General features: G+C 41.4%; 1 protein-coding gene across 5 annotated transcripts in view; it reads left to right on the top strand.

Annotated features, from left to right (window-relative positions):
* The window catches only part of slc12a5a (solute carrier family 12 member 5a), a 145,084-nt gene that overhangs the window by 36,627 nt on the left and 92,705 nt on the right, over positions 1–15,752 (top strand). The window contains exon 1 of one of the 5 annotated variants that reach the window (XM_086199922.1): positions 10,438–10,809. The exons of the other annotated variants lie outside the window; for them this stretch is intronic. Within the exon in view, the coding sequence (XP_086056048.1) occupies positions 10,755–10,809 (55 nt within the window). The 5' untranslated portion in view covers positions 10,438–10,754. Of the gene's footprint in view, positions 1–10,437; positions 10,810–15,752 lie in introns of those variants that run through there. 5 annotated transcript variants of the gene reach the window in all.

Raw genomic sequence — 15,752 nt, forward strand, 5'->3', positions numbered from 1 at the left:
GGCCGGAGCCATTTATGAGACGTGAGTGTACTAAATAAGGGTGTCCTAAAATGTGGTCAGGACAACTTGTCTTACTACTATAATAGCTCGCCATGTGGGGTATAGAGAGCTAGATGTTTAGAGTGAGAGCATTTTTAACTTAATGAGTCTGTTGCAACTTCCCTTTTTTGTATTATGTACCCATCAGGTGTCAATGACTTAAATTCACCATGATCAAGAAAGTTATGTGTCACCAGGTTGACACACTTTCTCACATTTATGTATTTCATAAAATTTTTATCAAAATATACCTCAGTACGACTATTGCGGGGTTAGCACTGAAATATACCTTTACCAATGAACAATTATGATTCCCAGGCCAAATTGTCACGTTTTTGTGCCCTAATTAGGCATTATCTGTCTTGTATGCGAACACATTTCAAAGGAGAATTTTACATTCTGCTTGGACTAAACTGGGGTGAAATATATTTAAGCATGAGGAGCCATGCATGGAAATCAGCTCTCATTACTTTCTGTTCTCATTCAGGCCAATCCTCTCTCTCCGATGTTTTCTTTCTCTGTTGCTCCATGTCTTTTCTTTGGAGGAAATAAAATTGGGTCATATCCTCCCTCCTCCTCCTAGTTTAAATGGAATAAATAAAAAAACGAGGAAGAATTAATGCAGTGCTAGTGAATAGATGAGGGGATGGATCGATTCCCGTCCACATACAAACACACCTTTTGTACATGCATGGATTGGTACATCACAGCTAGTAACAATACGAAAGTACTTGAAACATATCTGTCCCCTCTCAGTGCATCTTATCTACTGTTGTGGGTCTTTCTCTTTTCCTGTACGAGGTGTCTCGCAGCTGCTTTTCCTCCTGCTACGTCTTTATCTAACATTTCAGAGGTTTCTGCGTGGACTGCCTGCTGCCACAGCTCAATAGTTCTGTCAGGTTCACCTTTTTAGTGCAGGAAGATGTCAGTCTCCCCCCACTCATACACACATAGATAAGCAACACACACATATCTTCAACGGTGCAAGAATCAAAGTATTACTGACAGTGCAACACAATCATGATATTGTGCAATCCTCTTGATAAATACAGTGATAGTTTACATTACTATCTGACAGGACTGGATTTTTTCGCTCACATATTGGCTGCATCATTCTGTAAAATAATATATTGTGATTGGGACAGTTTGCACTTGTATCAGATTATTTTTGCTATCATTTTGTTTATCAATTTATTGTGTATTAATTTTTTACACTGTAATTGATTATCAGCTACAATAATTGGCTATCATCCTCATTGACTTACTCGTAACTAGAATCGGCCTGTAATGTTGGTCGATTCCTACAGCAAATCACTCATGTCTGACGACAGATTTAGAAACTCTAGACTGTGAAAAACAGGGAGATTCATTCGCTACAGAATTTCCACGTCTTAATCAATTAAAAAAAAACAGACTCAATACATTTATTTTAATTATAAAAAGGCAAATGGATGATTCAGTCAAGATACAAAACCACAGTTTTCATTTTTCCTGAAGGATTTCAGAGTGACTATTCCAGGCTTGATCTCACAAAAATATATGATCCCAAGACATAAACAAGCATCGAGGAAAGCTGCTTTCAGCGGCTTGCACTTGTAGAGAGATAGAGATGAAGAAATAAAGTTTTATAGTCTCAGACAGGGCTTGAGCTAGCTACTGCCACTGAGTGTTCCTGTTCGGCTCACACTCATTGGCTGCCTATGTAGCCTCTCATCTGTAGTCCTTCTAATTCAATATTTATTTCAACCATGTTCGAATCAAGGCAGCCTCTTATCCAGTCGATGACATCAACATTATATTTGTAATCCCTGAAAGCTACATCGTTATTTTAGTTGAGGAGAAAACCCCAAAATGTTTCTTTCCGATCAGCATCGAAATGTGTTTCTTCCGCTGAGACTTTGTACCACAGACGCAGTGATGCCCAAGACAAGAAAGTCTATCTGATCTGGTATCTGTTGTCTTGATCAATCTGGTTTTACTTTGGCATCACAATTGTTCTCTGCAATTGAAGGCAACTGTCTGGTTTAAGGGGGTTGTAAGAGGCATCAGAAATTGGAAAAATGAACATTTTTGTGGTCAATAAAAATTCATTTTTCCCCTTTATAAAAATGTACAGACAGATATACAGTACAACATCATCAGTACACAGGCTCAGTAATTTGTTTTGTTTGAGCCAGCAGCGGCTGCAGAACGCGAGGTGATTAAAAAGACAATGCTCCGGGGTTGGGCAGCAGGCTTCATCGGATAAAACATGTTTTTGAGCAAACAAATGCCTGGTTCTGCTGTGTCAGAACATCACCGGACCGCTTTGATCTCTTCACTCCTCCTGCCGCTGAAACAAGAATCTCCCTCACATCTTCAGATGCCTGTCACGCAATCAAAGCCGTGTCAGATGTGGGGGCTTGTTTCTCAGGATTGACCTGGCTGTTCTCAGATTAATTACTTGACAACCTCTCTGAGGGCCAAGAGGTTCTGCCAGCCCTGCAGGTTGCAACACTTAACAAATCTCTGACAGCCGTACACACAAAGAGGAGTTTCTCCCCTGATGAACAATATGATAGTAAGCTGACTGGGGTGCAATATTAGAATTTTTTTACAATTGTGTGGAATTGATTCCTGTCCTCTGTCCCTCCAATCCTGTTTTTGCGATGTGAACATAATCTCAATCAGAGTTGTGTTCTTTGTTATTGCAAAATCAGCCTATTGCAGGGGACAAAGCTGTGATTAGATTTGTTTGTGAAGGACACACTTCAAAAAAGAAGGTTGATTCAATGAAAACAATTAACACAGTGGGTGTAAACTTGTTATTCAATTTGCGAGAGCAAGGTAAACTAATGGACAGCGGTAGATAGAATCTTATCCACAGCCTGCAAGTTAGCCGTCTGAAGGTAGAGGCTAAATTCAAACAGTTACCATGTAATTTCCTTGAGTCCATAACACAATTTACCCTTTAGTGGTTGCGTGTCTGTGATTGTCCACAGGATTTCCATAGGAAGCTTGATCAGATTTACTTTGGAGACACACACTCACACACACACACACACGCTCACACACATGGGAAATCGCATCAAGCTAAACTCATCAACAGAAATACTTCAGTATTGTGCTAACAAACTGCATTCTCAAATTGATTCACCGTGGCTCTGCAGTAAGACACTCATTTATAGAAGTCATTTTAATGTTTGCATAATTCACTCCCCAAATTGTTCCAATGGAGAGGCAAGATACATTATTTATCCCAATGCAGCTTCAGTAAGATTTATTGTGCCATCATACAGAAAAGATTTGATATATGAGGTTTAGTTTTGTCTTTTAAGTATCAACTCACTAACACAGTAAAAGGTTCACACACAGGAATTGCTGTTTATAATAACAAGAAATGCAATGAGAATGTTTGGAAATCTTTGCATACTTCAAAACAAGTACACAGTGATTTTAGGCTGATAGGCAATGGATAGGTAGTAGAAAATACCATGGAAATGGTAATATACCTGTCTTTTTTTTGCAACTTGTGCCGTCCATCCATACTTTTAAGGGTTGAAATCTACCTGTAATAGGTGTGATCTTGTTCATCCAATCACCTGCTTATTCTTAAAAGCGTCTGTCCTTTTGAAACACTTTCGATAGGTGACTTCTAAGATGATTCTGTGGTCGGGTCAGGTTTGAACTGCTCCCCACCAGCCTGGGTCTGTACTGGGGTCCTTGTCATTGCTTTGAAGACATATTAGTGACAGCTGTTGTTATTTCAAAAGCTGTGACTCCTCAAGAAGCTGATCAATAGCACAGATGAATGTTTAAAGTTTTTGTTTCATAGCTTAGTTGTGTCTTTGTGTCATTTGTTGTACAGCGAAGCCACGCTGAATTCTCACCTTTTCGGTTGTAGTTTATGAGCATGTCGGGGCTCTTGTTTCTTTGTGGCTGGATGCTGTAAAAGGCTTCATGCCCTTGTCAACGTTAGGAGGTACCCGTGATTTGGCTGGAGTCCAAGACACTGCAACACTTGAGGAGGCAAGTCCCTGCTACTGATGCTCTGTCACTGAGCTTTAACAGCCCACTCCCAGGCTGCTGACCACTGTCCAGTTAGAAAGTCGGTAGCCTACATTTGTCTAAGGGTTTATTTGAGAAAACAGTCTGTCCCTTTTTTAAGTGGAAGATATTTGATTTCATGACTGATATGCTGCATGCTAAGGTAAAGTAGCCACGTATTAGCCAGCTCTGTTTAGATAAAGTTGGTATTGATGTTTTCATTTTCCTTTCAAGATACTGAAATGTTGATTCATTCATTTTAAATGAAAAACTGTTTTTGTATCAATATACTGACCTTTGAGTTCTCATTCAGCAATTTGCTGGTTAGCAGAATCAAATGATCCAGAATTAACAATCAGAATCACCGTAATCCAATCCCAGCAAGCTGTGTATCAAGTTAGTGAGATTCAGTGCCGTATTTTATCATAAGTTGAAAAAAATTTTGTATACAATTTTGTGTAGGTTTGGTTCCGCTTAAATGTATTGTCCTATGGTACCATAGCAGACGAAATTCTCATTGCTTTACAATAAGTTATTGATCTAGTTGTTTTATTTCCGCCACCAAATCCCCCATGCAAGTCTTTCTACATTTCCCCTTTCCTTTTCTCTTCCTGTTATGACTCTTCCCATATATCTTTCTTTTAAAGTAACATACATTTTCCCCACAAAGTATGTGTGTTTTTGTTTTTTTTGTGGGGAAAATTTATATTAACGCTAACCCATCCTCTACCATTCATTGTGCTAAGCTTACAACAGTAGGGGTTCACCAGTCCCTGCAGAGCGTCTGGTTCTGGCTAGGATCGCAAATAAACATATTTCCCAAAAAGTTAGCGTATTCCTTTAAAGACCAACACCCTCCCTTTCACCTCCCTCTGCCCCGGACTCCTCTGCAACCCTATTACAGTACCTTTGATGAAACAAGGTCATAGTAGATCAGCATCCCCTCCAGGAGATGTAACTGATGTTCTTCTGACTATGTCCACTCATCATTAAAAATATGTGATTGCAAGTTTCTATACTTCATTACTCTACTTGAGTGGAGTGGACCAGGTCACTATGACCTCATCAAGCCCTTACGCGACGAAGATTTTCCTGTTTGTGTTTGGAGCCTTTTAAGTTCTTTAAGTTCATGACATTTTAGATGGGACTACAATAACTCTCACATATGTAAATCTATCCTGTTTCAAAAACCTTTTTGAAAATGGTTCTTTCAAATGTGATTAATTGGCAGTAGTACTCCTCTGGGGGACACGTGACATACAAACAAAATTGCACATGCACACAAGTACACTCACACATGAATGCAAACTGTCACGCAAGTAATCAGGCACAGATAACAAGTACAACTTCAGGAAATTGAGTGATTCATGCGTTTGCATTTAAGCATAAAAGCCTCTTATTTGTCAATAAGCACATTACTCTCTCTTTCTGTAGCACACGCCATTGCCAGACCCACAACCTTGTAGCTATTGTTGTGGTTTTTCACAAACTCTACATGTTAATTGCAGTGCCAAAGTACGAGTAATTTGCATTCTCATTCACGTGTGCAGACCTTTAATGGAGGAGTCTATTGTGTATCATTGTCGTAAGTTTACATTCATTGTGGTTTTCACTGCCTCTCTTGGCAGCGTGTGATTGTTGAAAGGGTCTGGACTAATCCAATAACAGGCTCTTGTTCATAGACAAGACACTGTTAAGTTGTCAGCAAGCCATGCTGGTTAAGAAATAAAAAAGCCTTCAGATGCCTGAGTGAGTCAGCAGGATGCTCACAGAATAGTGTCACAGAAAATGAAATGGAACAGCTAGAACAGAAGAACAACAGTCAAAGTCAGCTGCAGGATTTTATTTCCATCCATCCATCCATCCATCCATCCATCCATTTTCTATACCGCTTATCCGTTGAGGGTCACGGGGGAGCCTGGAGCCTGGAACCTTGAACCTGGAACCTGGAGCCTGGAGCCTATCACAGCTGACATTGGCCGAGAGGCAGGGTACACCCTGGATGGGTTGCCAGTCCATCGCTGGAGGATTTCACATTGTAGAGTGAAATCCTTGGGTTATGGTTTATGAAATCAATTTAGGGGGACATCTAGCAGCCAAAGGGTCGTTGGTCTGATCCTCACTTCCCCCTGTGACCATGTTGAAGTATCCTTGAGCAAGATACTGAACCCCTAATTGCACCTGATGGCCCTGTGATGGACTGGTGACCTGTCCAGGGTGCATCCCCCGCGACCCTTAACAGAAAAGCAGTGTAGAAAATGGATGGATGGATAAAACCAGTTTACTCATTTTCTTTAGGTAACAGTTTTGTGTATGATTTGAATATGAATTGTCTTCAATCCAGCAAACAGTCTTCCAATGATTAAATACACAGAATAGGTATACATGACAATATTTGTTATAACTAGTGATTTTTTTTATTACTGATATTAGTCAGATGTAAATGGTTAGTTGACCAGTCTCTTGAAGAAACAGCTCAGTCAACAAAGGAACACTTGACCCAGTCACTCTATTTATGCATCTTTCAGTATGTGGAAAATGTGAATAAACCATAAACTTGTTTCCATAATATTTTATGGACATCAGTAAATATTCACTGTCAGCCAAATCAGTCAAAATTCTTGGAGATATATTTGCAGATATTAGCTAAAAAAACAAAACAAAAAAACAAATCCAATATTATGCTTCCCATATTCAAAAGTGTATCTTATATACATGTAAATGTGTAGCTTATATGAATGTAAAAATATTCCATTCATAGAAAATAAGATTCACCATATATTTCCCATGCATACACAAATGGTTGCTGTTTTGAGTATAATAGAAATCTACTAGTACATACATCTAAAAGTATTTTAGATACAAAACACATTCGGATATTGCAATATTTTTGTGCCAACTGTTGAAACATTTACAAATTTTTTGTCAACCCTCAATTTACTAGATTGACTTGTGCATATCTAACAAATGTGGCAGGGATTGATTTGTTTTTATTTATAAAGCACTTAATGGTAGTAAAGTGTTAAAAAAAGATGCAAAGATATTTAATTACTGATTTAAAATATAAATGCCTTTATATTTCTTTTACCTGTTTGGAAATTGTCGGGAGCACTGGAGTGAACCTAGACCGACAGGTCAGAGAGAGAGAGAGAGAGAGAGAGAGAGAGAGAGAGAGAGAGAGAGAAAACTGTTGCCAGATCACTCAAGAGTTTGTCAGGATGAGTGGAGATGAGCTGGCAGATCGAGACAGTTCTTGCACAAGTGAATTTAGTTGTGATTTGTCCATCTGAAAAATGCAGTTCAGAACATCTGTCAGATACGTGGGACCTATATTCTCAATTTTGATCTGTGCCTAGATCACCCCTTCAGGACTTGTTCATACTCTCCTAAAGGGGCATGCAGTAGAGCAACCATGTGTGGCATTTCCAGGAAATGACTCTTCAGTGCAGTAAGGCAGTTCTAAACCAGCTCTGGTTCTGCTAAGTTTAGCATGGCTTGTCACTTACTTGTAAACAGGTTTCATCTCAACGTTTCCAGGTGGAACGTATTGTTGTGAAATTTGGCAATTCATTATGTTCATCAAGCTTCACACACAGGTTCACACAAATTTTCAATATGACTGCACACATGTAACATTTCAGCCCACTTAAGTTGTAGCTTGCAGATGCGACGTGTTGTATTCTCTCTGTAGCATTGGAGGTGTTTGAAAAATGGCAAAACCAGAAAGGATGAGTGTCAAAATATTTTTTCAAGCATCTAGAAAACTGGTGTAAATGTGGTGGTTGGCAGATTAATGCAGTGTACCAGTTCCTTGAAGAGTCAGCGGACAGCCTGAGGTAAACACATTTCTTTGCCATCATCTGCTTGACAAGTACATGCTCTCACCTGTTCCTTGTTCTATTAAGGTGATGTATCGACCATCCTCTCCCTCACCTCTCCTTTCTTCCTCTCCACAAACCTCCACAGAGGATTTATTCTCTCACAAAAAAATCTTGTGTGCTAACTGTAAATAAAACATCACAAGCCAAGGAAAGTGATATACACAATGAACACTCTGGCAACATTGAGTCTTAAATGGATATGGACTGTTAGCAGAGCAACTGCTGCAACATTACACTTGCATTGTAATCCAGTAATCTGGCTGGGTCATGTAGGTGTGAGAGTGACATAGAGTGCTGTTTACACTCTCAAAAGTAGAAGTTCGAGACAAGAACTGTTTTGCACTTGCAGGTACTCTTTAGAAGAATGTTCCCTCTCATGTACATTGGTCACCACAAAAGTCCATATTGGCCTTTGAGAGGTCAGATGTGCACTTTTGACTAACAGGGCAGAAACAAATCACAAACTGAAAGTAACGAAATTTATCCTTTAAAAAGGCTACAGACCTGCAAAATGGACCACAAGCGGCCCATGTACATTACTGGCCCGGTGTACAAATGTCAGTTTCTTTATCCTGTTTAGATTGTTTGAAATGGAGAGCACAGCCAGAGACACTGTAGACATTCAAATATTTTTTTGAATACAGTGATGTATATGAGCATATTGATTTAGATGCTATAATATTGCCCTATTTCAGGTCAGTGTTGTCAAAACAAACAATGAATTGATCAACAATGTAGAATGGGAACGTACATACTACATATTCTTAAATTGTAATCAAAATACTGCAGATGTGTTTAGTATATTCTACTTTTATTTTTTTTTTAGTAGAGTGCAAAAAGGGTTTTCATTTCAATCAGCCAACTCACGTTGAGGAATGCCCCAAAGGCCAAACCTCATTAGATTGTTTTTGGAAAGCTGAGCGTAAATGGCATAAAACTAAACCTCAAATTAATTATGAACGCTGTAAACATTACAACACAGAGCCGAAAAAGGCAATCATTCCTGGTTGGGATTATTAATTCAAAGAATTCAGAATAAAAATCCTGGTACCCTGTTTCCAGCTGTGTATAAACTCATAACTGTCAATGCCTCAGAAAAAAGGTTTGTGTTATGACTTGGTCTCTTCTCTCATAGTAAGTGTAGATACACCACAAAGGCACACAGCGTACCTTCATTAATGAAGTCATAAATGTTAGTTTGTTTTTAATAATGAATATGCCCCCCTTGCTTTACAGCTGTTTACCACCACATAATTAGAAAGTAAGGGACGCACATTCACTTGATTTGTGCAACATATACATGTATTTTAGAATACGATTTTTTTTTCCCATCAGGAAGAAATAAAAATAGATCTTTACACTCAGCTCAGTGAACAAATGTATTTCCCAGCTGCAAGTTGTTGTCTTTGCAAAGAAATTGTACCTCAACAAAACACAGTTTGTTAAAACATCAGTAGTAAACTTATTCATAGGAGCAAATCGCAGTTATATTTTACCACCTTTTTCTTTTTTTTTTTTTGGTCTATTCTGTGCAGCAGCACTACCATGACTAAAACCAAGATTAATTGCTTTCATATCTCTGGTGTGGGATACCAACCACTGGGACACACACACACACACACACACACACACACAAACGCATACAGATGATCTTCATGCTACACACATTTTCTGCACACAGTACACAGTGTGCCATATTTAAATGAATCTGCATGGAACAAAATGAAACATTCTAATTGATTGAGGCTTCAGTGCTGTGCCAGTGCCATACGGCGTGCAGGTCCTCTCAGTCTGAACCTAACATATCTGCGCCAGAAAGGGCAGATTAAAATACGAAAAGGGAAGGAAAATGAAGAAGCACACTAAGGTTTGTAAGCTCAGAGATCAAGAAGGTGTGTATTTGCATGCACAAAACCAAAGAGTTACCCCTGCTCTCTGATGTTGAGTCAGTTTGCCTTTCATGTGTTTGTACATCCAAGTACATCCATGTTTACCATAACTGCATACAGATTATTTTGATAGTGCTTGTTCTTCCCTTGAAGGATGCAGAGGTTCTCTTTGCATTAAATTAGGGAGTGAGTGCAGTGGCTTAATACAAAGCTGACAGGAGAAGCTGATGCACACTGCACCTCTGTGGACAGGAAACATCAGAGCAGCGAGGCCACCGCCAGCTCACTCCTTTCCTCTTCCTCTTTCCTAATCACCTCTCTGTCTGACAGCCACGATGAGAGGCAGAAATGGATGCAGGAGAAATGACACTGTTTGAATATGCCATCAGTTTGGCGCTTCAGTGACTGAGCAACATCATCTGAGCAGAGGAGAGAGGGTGTTTTTGTATCTGTGAGTGGGAGAGATCAAGATCAGGAGTGAGAAAAGCAAAATGAGAAGGGAGGAAAGGGCTACTGTGCAGCTTTGAGGCGTTCCATCATCCACCAAACTCCTGCAGATTCCTTCTTCCCTCCTCCTCCTAGAGAGAGAGCAACAGAGAGAGGAAGAGCAGGAGAGAGAGAGGGAGCAACAGAGAGAGAGAGAGAGAGAGAGAGTCACGCTTACAAGCCAGTGGAGAAGAGACGTCAAGAGGAGGATCTACAAAGGGAAAAAAATCCTTCTCTCCCTTCTGCTGCCTCTCTTCGTGCATCCCACTGGCAGCGAGGAACGAAGAGGAGCGAGGAGGAACGGGTTGGCATTTTTCTACGCTGCTTCCCCGCAATTTCTGTGGTTGTAATCACAGAGTGCTGGGAGAGCTGCCGAGAGCTCGATCGGTGACAAAGCTCCACAGCAGAAGAAGAGTACCGTAAAGGAGCCGGGATGCTTAACAACCTGACTGACACAGAGGAGGGGGACGGGGGAGCACAGAACCAGGGTGAGTGATGAGATGTGTCATGCAGTTACACACACACACACACACACACACACACACACACACACACACACACACACACACACACAAACAAACGCAGAAACAGGGAAGATCACATGGCAATGTAAAAAAAAAAAAATACAGATACTCATCCAAACTCATAAAGAGGAAAAAAAATGCAGCACACAAAAAACAGAACCTGGTGGTTATGAAGTAATTTCAAGAGGTGTAGTGTGTGTGTGCGTGTGTTTGTGTATGTGTGCGCAAGTGTTGTAACATCGTATGGTGTTCGGCCTGCTTGCCTTCTCTGCTGCTGCTCTTACTGCAAGGCTGTTGTGACAGGAATAGTAATGGGCTCACTCCGTACGATGGATATTGAGTGTAAGGGCATTACAGCTTGTCCAGCATACGCACATGCACACACTTGAACTAACACACATACATTGATAAGAGATCACACACACACACACACCTGCACACATAGTACAGAGCATTTTTCTGGTGCAGCCGTGCGATAGTTCATCCATTCTTCATGGAGATGTAAATACTCCCACCGCGTATGGCACTCTGTGGACAGGCAATATAGGCATGTGTACACATACACACACACACACACACACACACACACACACATTCACAGACCCACTATTGCCTCTAATCCCCTCGCCCCCCAGCTGTCAAAATCAGCCCTCCGTCCAATGCTCACAACCCAATCCGTAGTCTCTGCAGGCTTACTGGAGAAAACCTGTAGGTAACTGCTGGTTTGTGCAGAGCCGTGATGCAAGTGCTCTCATATACACTGTTCACCAGAGAGCGACTCAGGCCCCAGCTGATATCGGACCTGTGACATTTGTGACTTTGCGTAACAGTAATGAGTCATGGATGCACGATCAACTTAGTTTGGCTCGCATTTTTCTAAAGTGAGGAGGAGCCAAAACCCTGCAGTATTTTCTCATATTGTCTTTTAAGGGTTGCTGAAGCTTTACACATCTCTCTTTCTCTCTCTCTCTCTCTCTCTCTCTCTCTCTCTCTCTCTCTCTCTCTCTCTCTCTCTCTCTCTAAGCCCAGCATTTTTGGCTCAGCTCTTTCTCGCCTTTTCATGTCTCCCATTCTATGTTGTGCACAAATCTCCCTGTTGTTGTCACTCCTGGGTGTTCAAGTATACACTGGAGAGACAGGTTGCGGATGAGAGAACAGTCACTATGCTGCTTCTCCTACCTGTGAGGACTTAATGATAAAAATAGACGAGCAGTGGGAACATGAATATTTAACTTAATGCGGGCATCTTTTTTATTTTGGTGTATGCATGGGGGTGGGGGGCGGGAGGAGTGGTTTTATCAGTTGTAAGAGGTTGGTAACGGGGCTGAAAAGCATGACCTGTTTATAAGTGTGACAAATTGCAGCCATCATGGGCAGGTTAACAAGCGTAACATAAAACCACTGAGCAGCACATGCAAAAGAGTTAAGCTTATATGATTATGAGGGCTTTGCTGTCCAGTTTTAGAGTTGGCATGCATATTCATATTCAGTGCAAATGCTAATATGTGGAGAGGTATGTGTGTGTGGATATAGCTCATGCCCCCCACCATCCTGCCTCCCCTGGTTATATATAGATGTCAGAGTTTCATTTGTCAAGATGTCCCTCGTTATTCATTATACCAGCCCACCGCCTAGCACACCACCCTTGTCTCATTCTTCCCCTATCTGTTTTTGTCACTCTGCAGTCGCAGCATCTCTCAGGATAGGACCTCATTCAGGCAGTGCGCGTGCGCGCGCGCGCACACACACACACACACACACACAAACACACTCGCACACCATTGACATGATGCACCTTGTAATTCAGTGTCCGGACCTCAAAGTCCAGCAAACAGCATTTTGAGAGTGCCCACTCTAACTGCTGTATCAGTGCGTATTTCTGAATGAAACAGCATAGAAAGGCAGGAAATAATGTCGGGAGGAGTTTGATCGGAAAAGTGGGCGTATTCAGGATGTACTGAAGTATTGTTAGGTGTGGCCCAGACAGTATCTGTCAGGGAGAGAGAAGCATAGCCTGTCTTGCGCTCCATGTAGTTGCTGAAGCAGTCCTCTGTTAAATGCTGTGCCCATCATCTGGAGCCGTCACAGGTCTCGCTTATTTTCTTTCGTCGCGCAGGTTCTTGCATTTGCCAAAGACACACTCACGTACCATTTTGCCAGCGAGCGAAGGACTGTATCACATACACAGTACAAAAAGACTGAGAGGTGGATGTCATGATATTATCAGTTAAATTTAGGTGGTACATGCCGATATAAGCACATGTCGAAAGTTTAATCCTCAATCAGCCACTGAAACACATAAGTTCCCACATGGCCCAACAAAGCAAGTTGACCCCACAAATAGAGTGGTTGACCCTACTATTATAGGGTGACACACACACACACACACACACACACACACACACACACACACCATCCCATTCCTCTGAATCACAGCTCTGCTAAACTAACTGTGGAACAACCTGAATAAGTGTTAAGTCATCAGTATTATGCAAGGCAGCTTGCTGCTGTCCACTCTCCCCTGGTGCTGAACCCCCCTCTTGCTTCACTCTGGTTGTATGTTGTGCTGTCCAAGGTGCTGATTTACAGCCTTTATCCCACAGCTGGGTCACAGCCCAGGAGAGGGAGTCATGGAGTCAAATGTAGCATCACGGTGGAGGTGTGGGAGTATTTTTTTTTTTTTTGCGCTAAGCATGAAAAGGAAAGCGTAATTCACAGGTAAATTATTTAGCAAAAGAAAAGAGTCAAGTATGTTGAATCACTGACAAATTAACATATTCATAACTCGTCCTATTGCTCTCTTGCCTTATTGTTAATTATCAGCAGATTTTGTCTTTGGAGCAGTGAGGAGGTAGAGTGTGTGCAGTGCAAGGAGGTGGGATGCAATCAGGAGTTGAAGGAAAGGTGAAGTTTTAGTGGTCCATTTGCAGCACTGAGACACTATGATGGCATGTCTTGTTTTTGAAGCACCAAAGGGAAGGTGCTGCTACATGAACGATTGGGTGATGATTGATGAGGCAGTGATGCAGTGTGGTGGGTGGTGAGGGTTTGAAGAGTTGTTCTGTATGGCTGAAAATGATGTAAGCTCTGAGATGATCTTGAGTTGAAGAAGTCATGATATCTTCAGTTTGAAGTATTGTGAATATTTGCAGTACCCCAGTGAATACAGTGTCTATTTATCCGATAAGTGCAGTGATAAGCTGCAGTGCAATGAGTCTTTGCTCGGCCGGTCACAGTGCTGATTGTTCAGGGTTCACTAGTAAGAGGACCGTTACTCTTCTAGTGCCTGAGTTCTTGTTAGCAAGCAAAAGTGATTTCATGCTACTTCTCCAAATATTTGTTACTGTCTGCACTTCCTCATTTGTGTTTTCAGTTGCTCATTAATATGTCAGCTCAGTTTATTCGCTCTGACTTAATCACTGAGTAGTTTTTGTTACGTGTGCATAATTAGATATTGCTCATGAGTTCTGGCTGGACTAAAGTCTTTGGCTCAGCACGTCCGCTGATGGCCGCTGCACTCTAGATCATATTCTGTTCTCTGGAGGCTGACAATTCAAATGTTATTGCTTCAGTTAAGATGAGAAAGAATAAATTAAGATGAATGATATTGATCCTGTGGAGGGAAATTGAAGTGTCACAGCAGTTTAAGTAGAAGAAGAGATCCATACTATTAATAAGTAACTTTAATGTCCTCATTCAACTCTTCTTGTTTCCTGGAGATTTGGGCCTCAATTTGAAGAAAGATGAGGGAAGCTTGGTTTTCTGTTCATGTTCATCTTCATCGTCAGTTATTTTTTAATCAGTTACTGTACTATCTACCAATACAACGCCATGCAATACTACTAAGAGTCAAGGTTTTTTCTATTCTACACGTCCAACCCTTCTTTTGAAATGTTTTCCCATCACAGAGAGACAGTGTTTCAACTTTCAACGTCCATGATAGTGGTGCGTGAATGATTAGCTGTGGATCATAAGGCCCCGGAAGCTAAGTCCATCCATCCATCCATTTTCTTCCGCTTATTCCTGTTAAGGGTCGCGGGGCGGGGGGGGGGGGGTGGGGGCTGGAGCCTATCCCAGCAGCCTTCAGGCGAGAGGCAGGGTTCACCCTGGACAGGTCGCCAGTCCATCGCAGGGCCAACACATACAGACAGACAACTATTCACACTCACATTCATACCTACGGTCAATTTAGAGTATCCAAGTAGCCTCGTCCCCAATTGCATGTCTTTGGACGGTGGGAGGAAGCTGGAGTGGAAGCAAAGTCACTTTAAGAAATGTAACTAAAATCATAAAATATTCTAATTAAAGCTTTACAGCCTGTAGTTTCATGAGGCTTCCTCTGGTCACTTTAGCTGCCATGGTTTTAAGGTTGAATCACTTTTTCTACTGGTGACCTAAGGTAATTACATCAGTTTATCACAATTTGATCACAGTCCTGTGCAACAAATTGCAACATTTGCAACATGTGGACCTTCACTGCCATCCATCCATCCATCCACCCATTCATCCATCCACCCAACCATCCATCCTCTCTCCAACCAGTCTCTACTCCTGGTCAGGGGCTGTGAATAGACTTGTAATGATGTTTTTGTTATAGCTGACTACATAAAACTGCAAAAGACTCTCCAGAGTCCTCTCTTGGGCTGGCGGTTGTTGTGCATGCACAACGTCATTATACCCTGGCTGCGCACTCTGCAACTTATCTACTGTGAATAGAGCAAGCAATGGCAGAAATGTACTGTAGAAAGAGAGAGGGTGAGAGAGAGAGACAGAGAGAGAGAGGGAGACAGAACCACAGGCAGTTGTTAATGTGGAAAGGTAGATCTGTGGTTGCATTCAGTAGCTTAGAGCTGAAGTATATCAACTCCACATGAGTAAACAGACACATAGGTCCGTGAATAGTCGAG

Source organism: Aulostomus chinensis, chromosome 3, assembly GCF_037954235.1.
Source record: "Aulostomus chinensis isolate RoL2024-O1b breed Wild chromosome 3, RoL_Achi_v1.0, whole genome shotgun sequence".
In the NCBI taxonomy this organism is placed as follows: domain Eukaryota; kingdom Metazoa; phylum Chordata; class Actinopteri; order Syngnathiformes; family Aulostomidae; genus Aulostomus; species Aulostomus chinensis.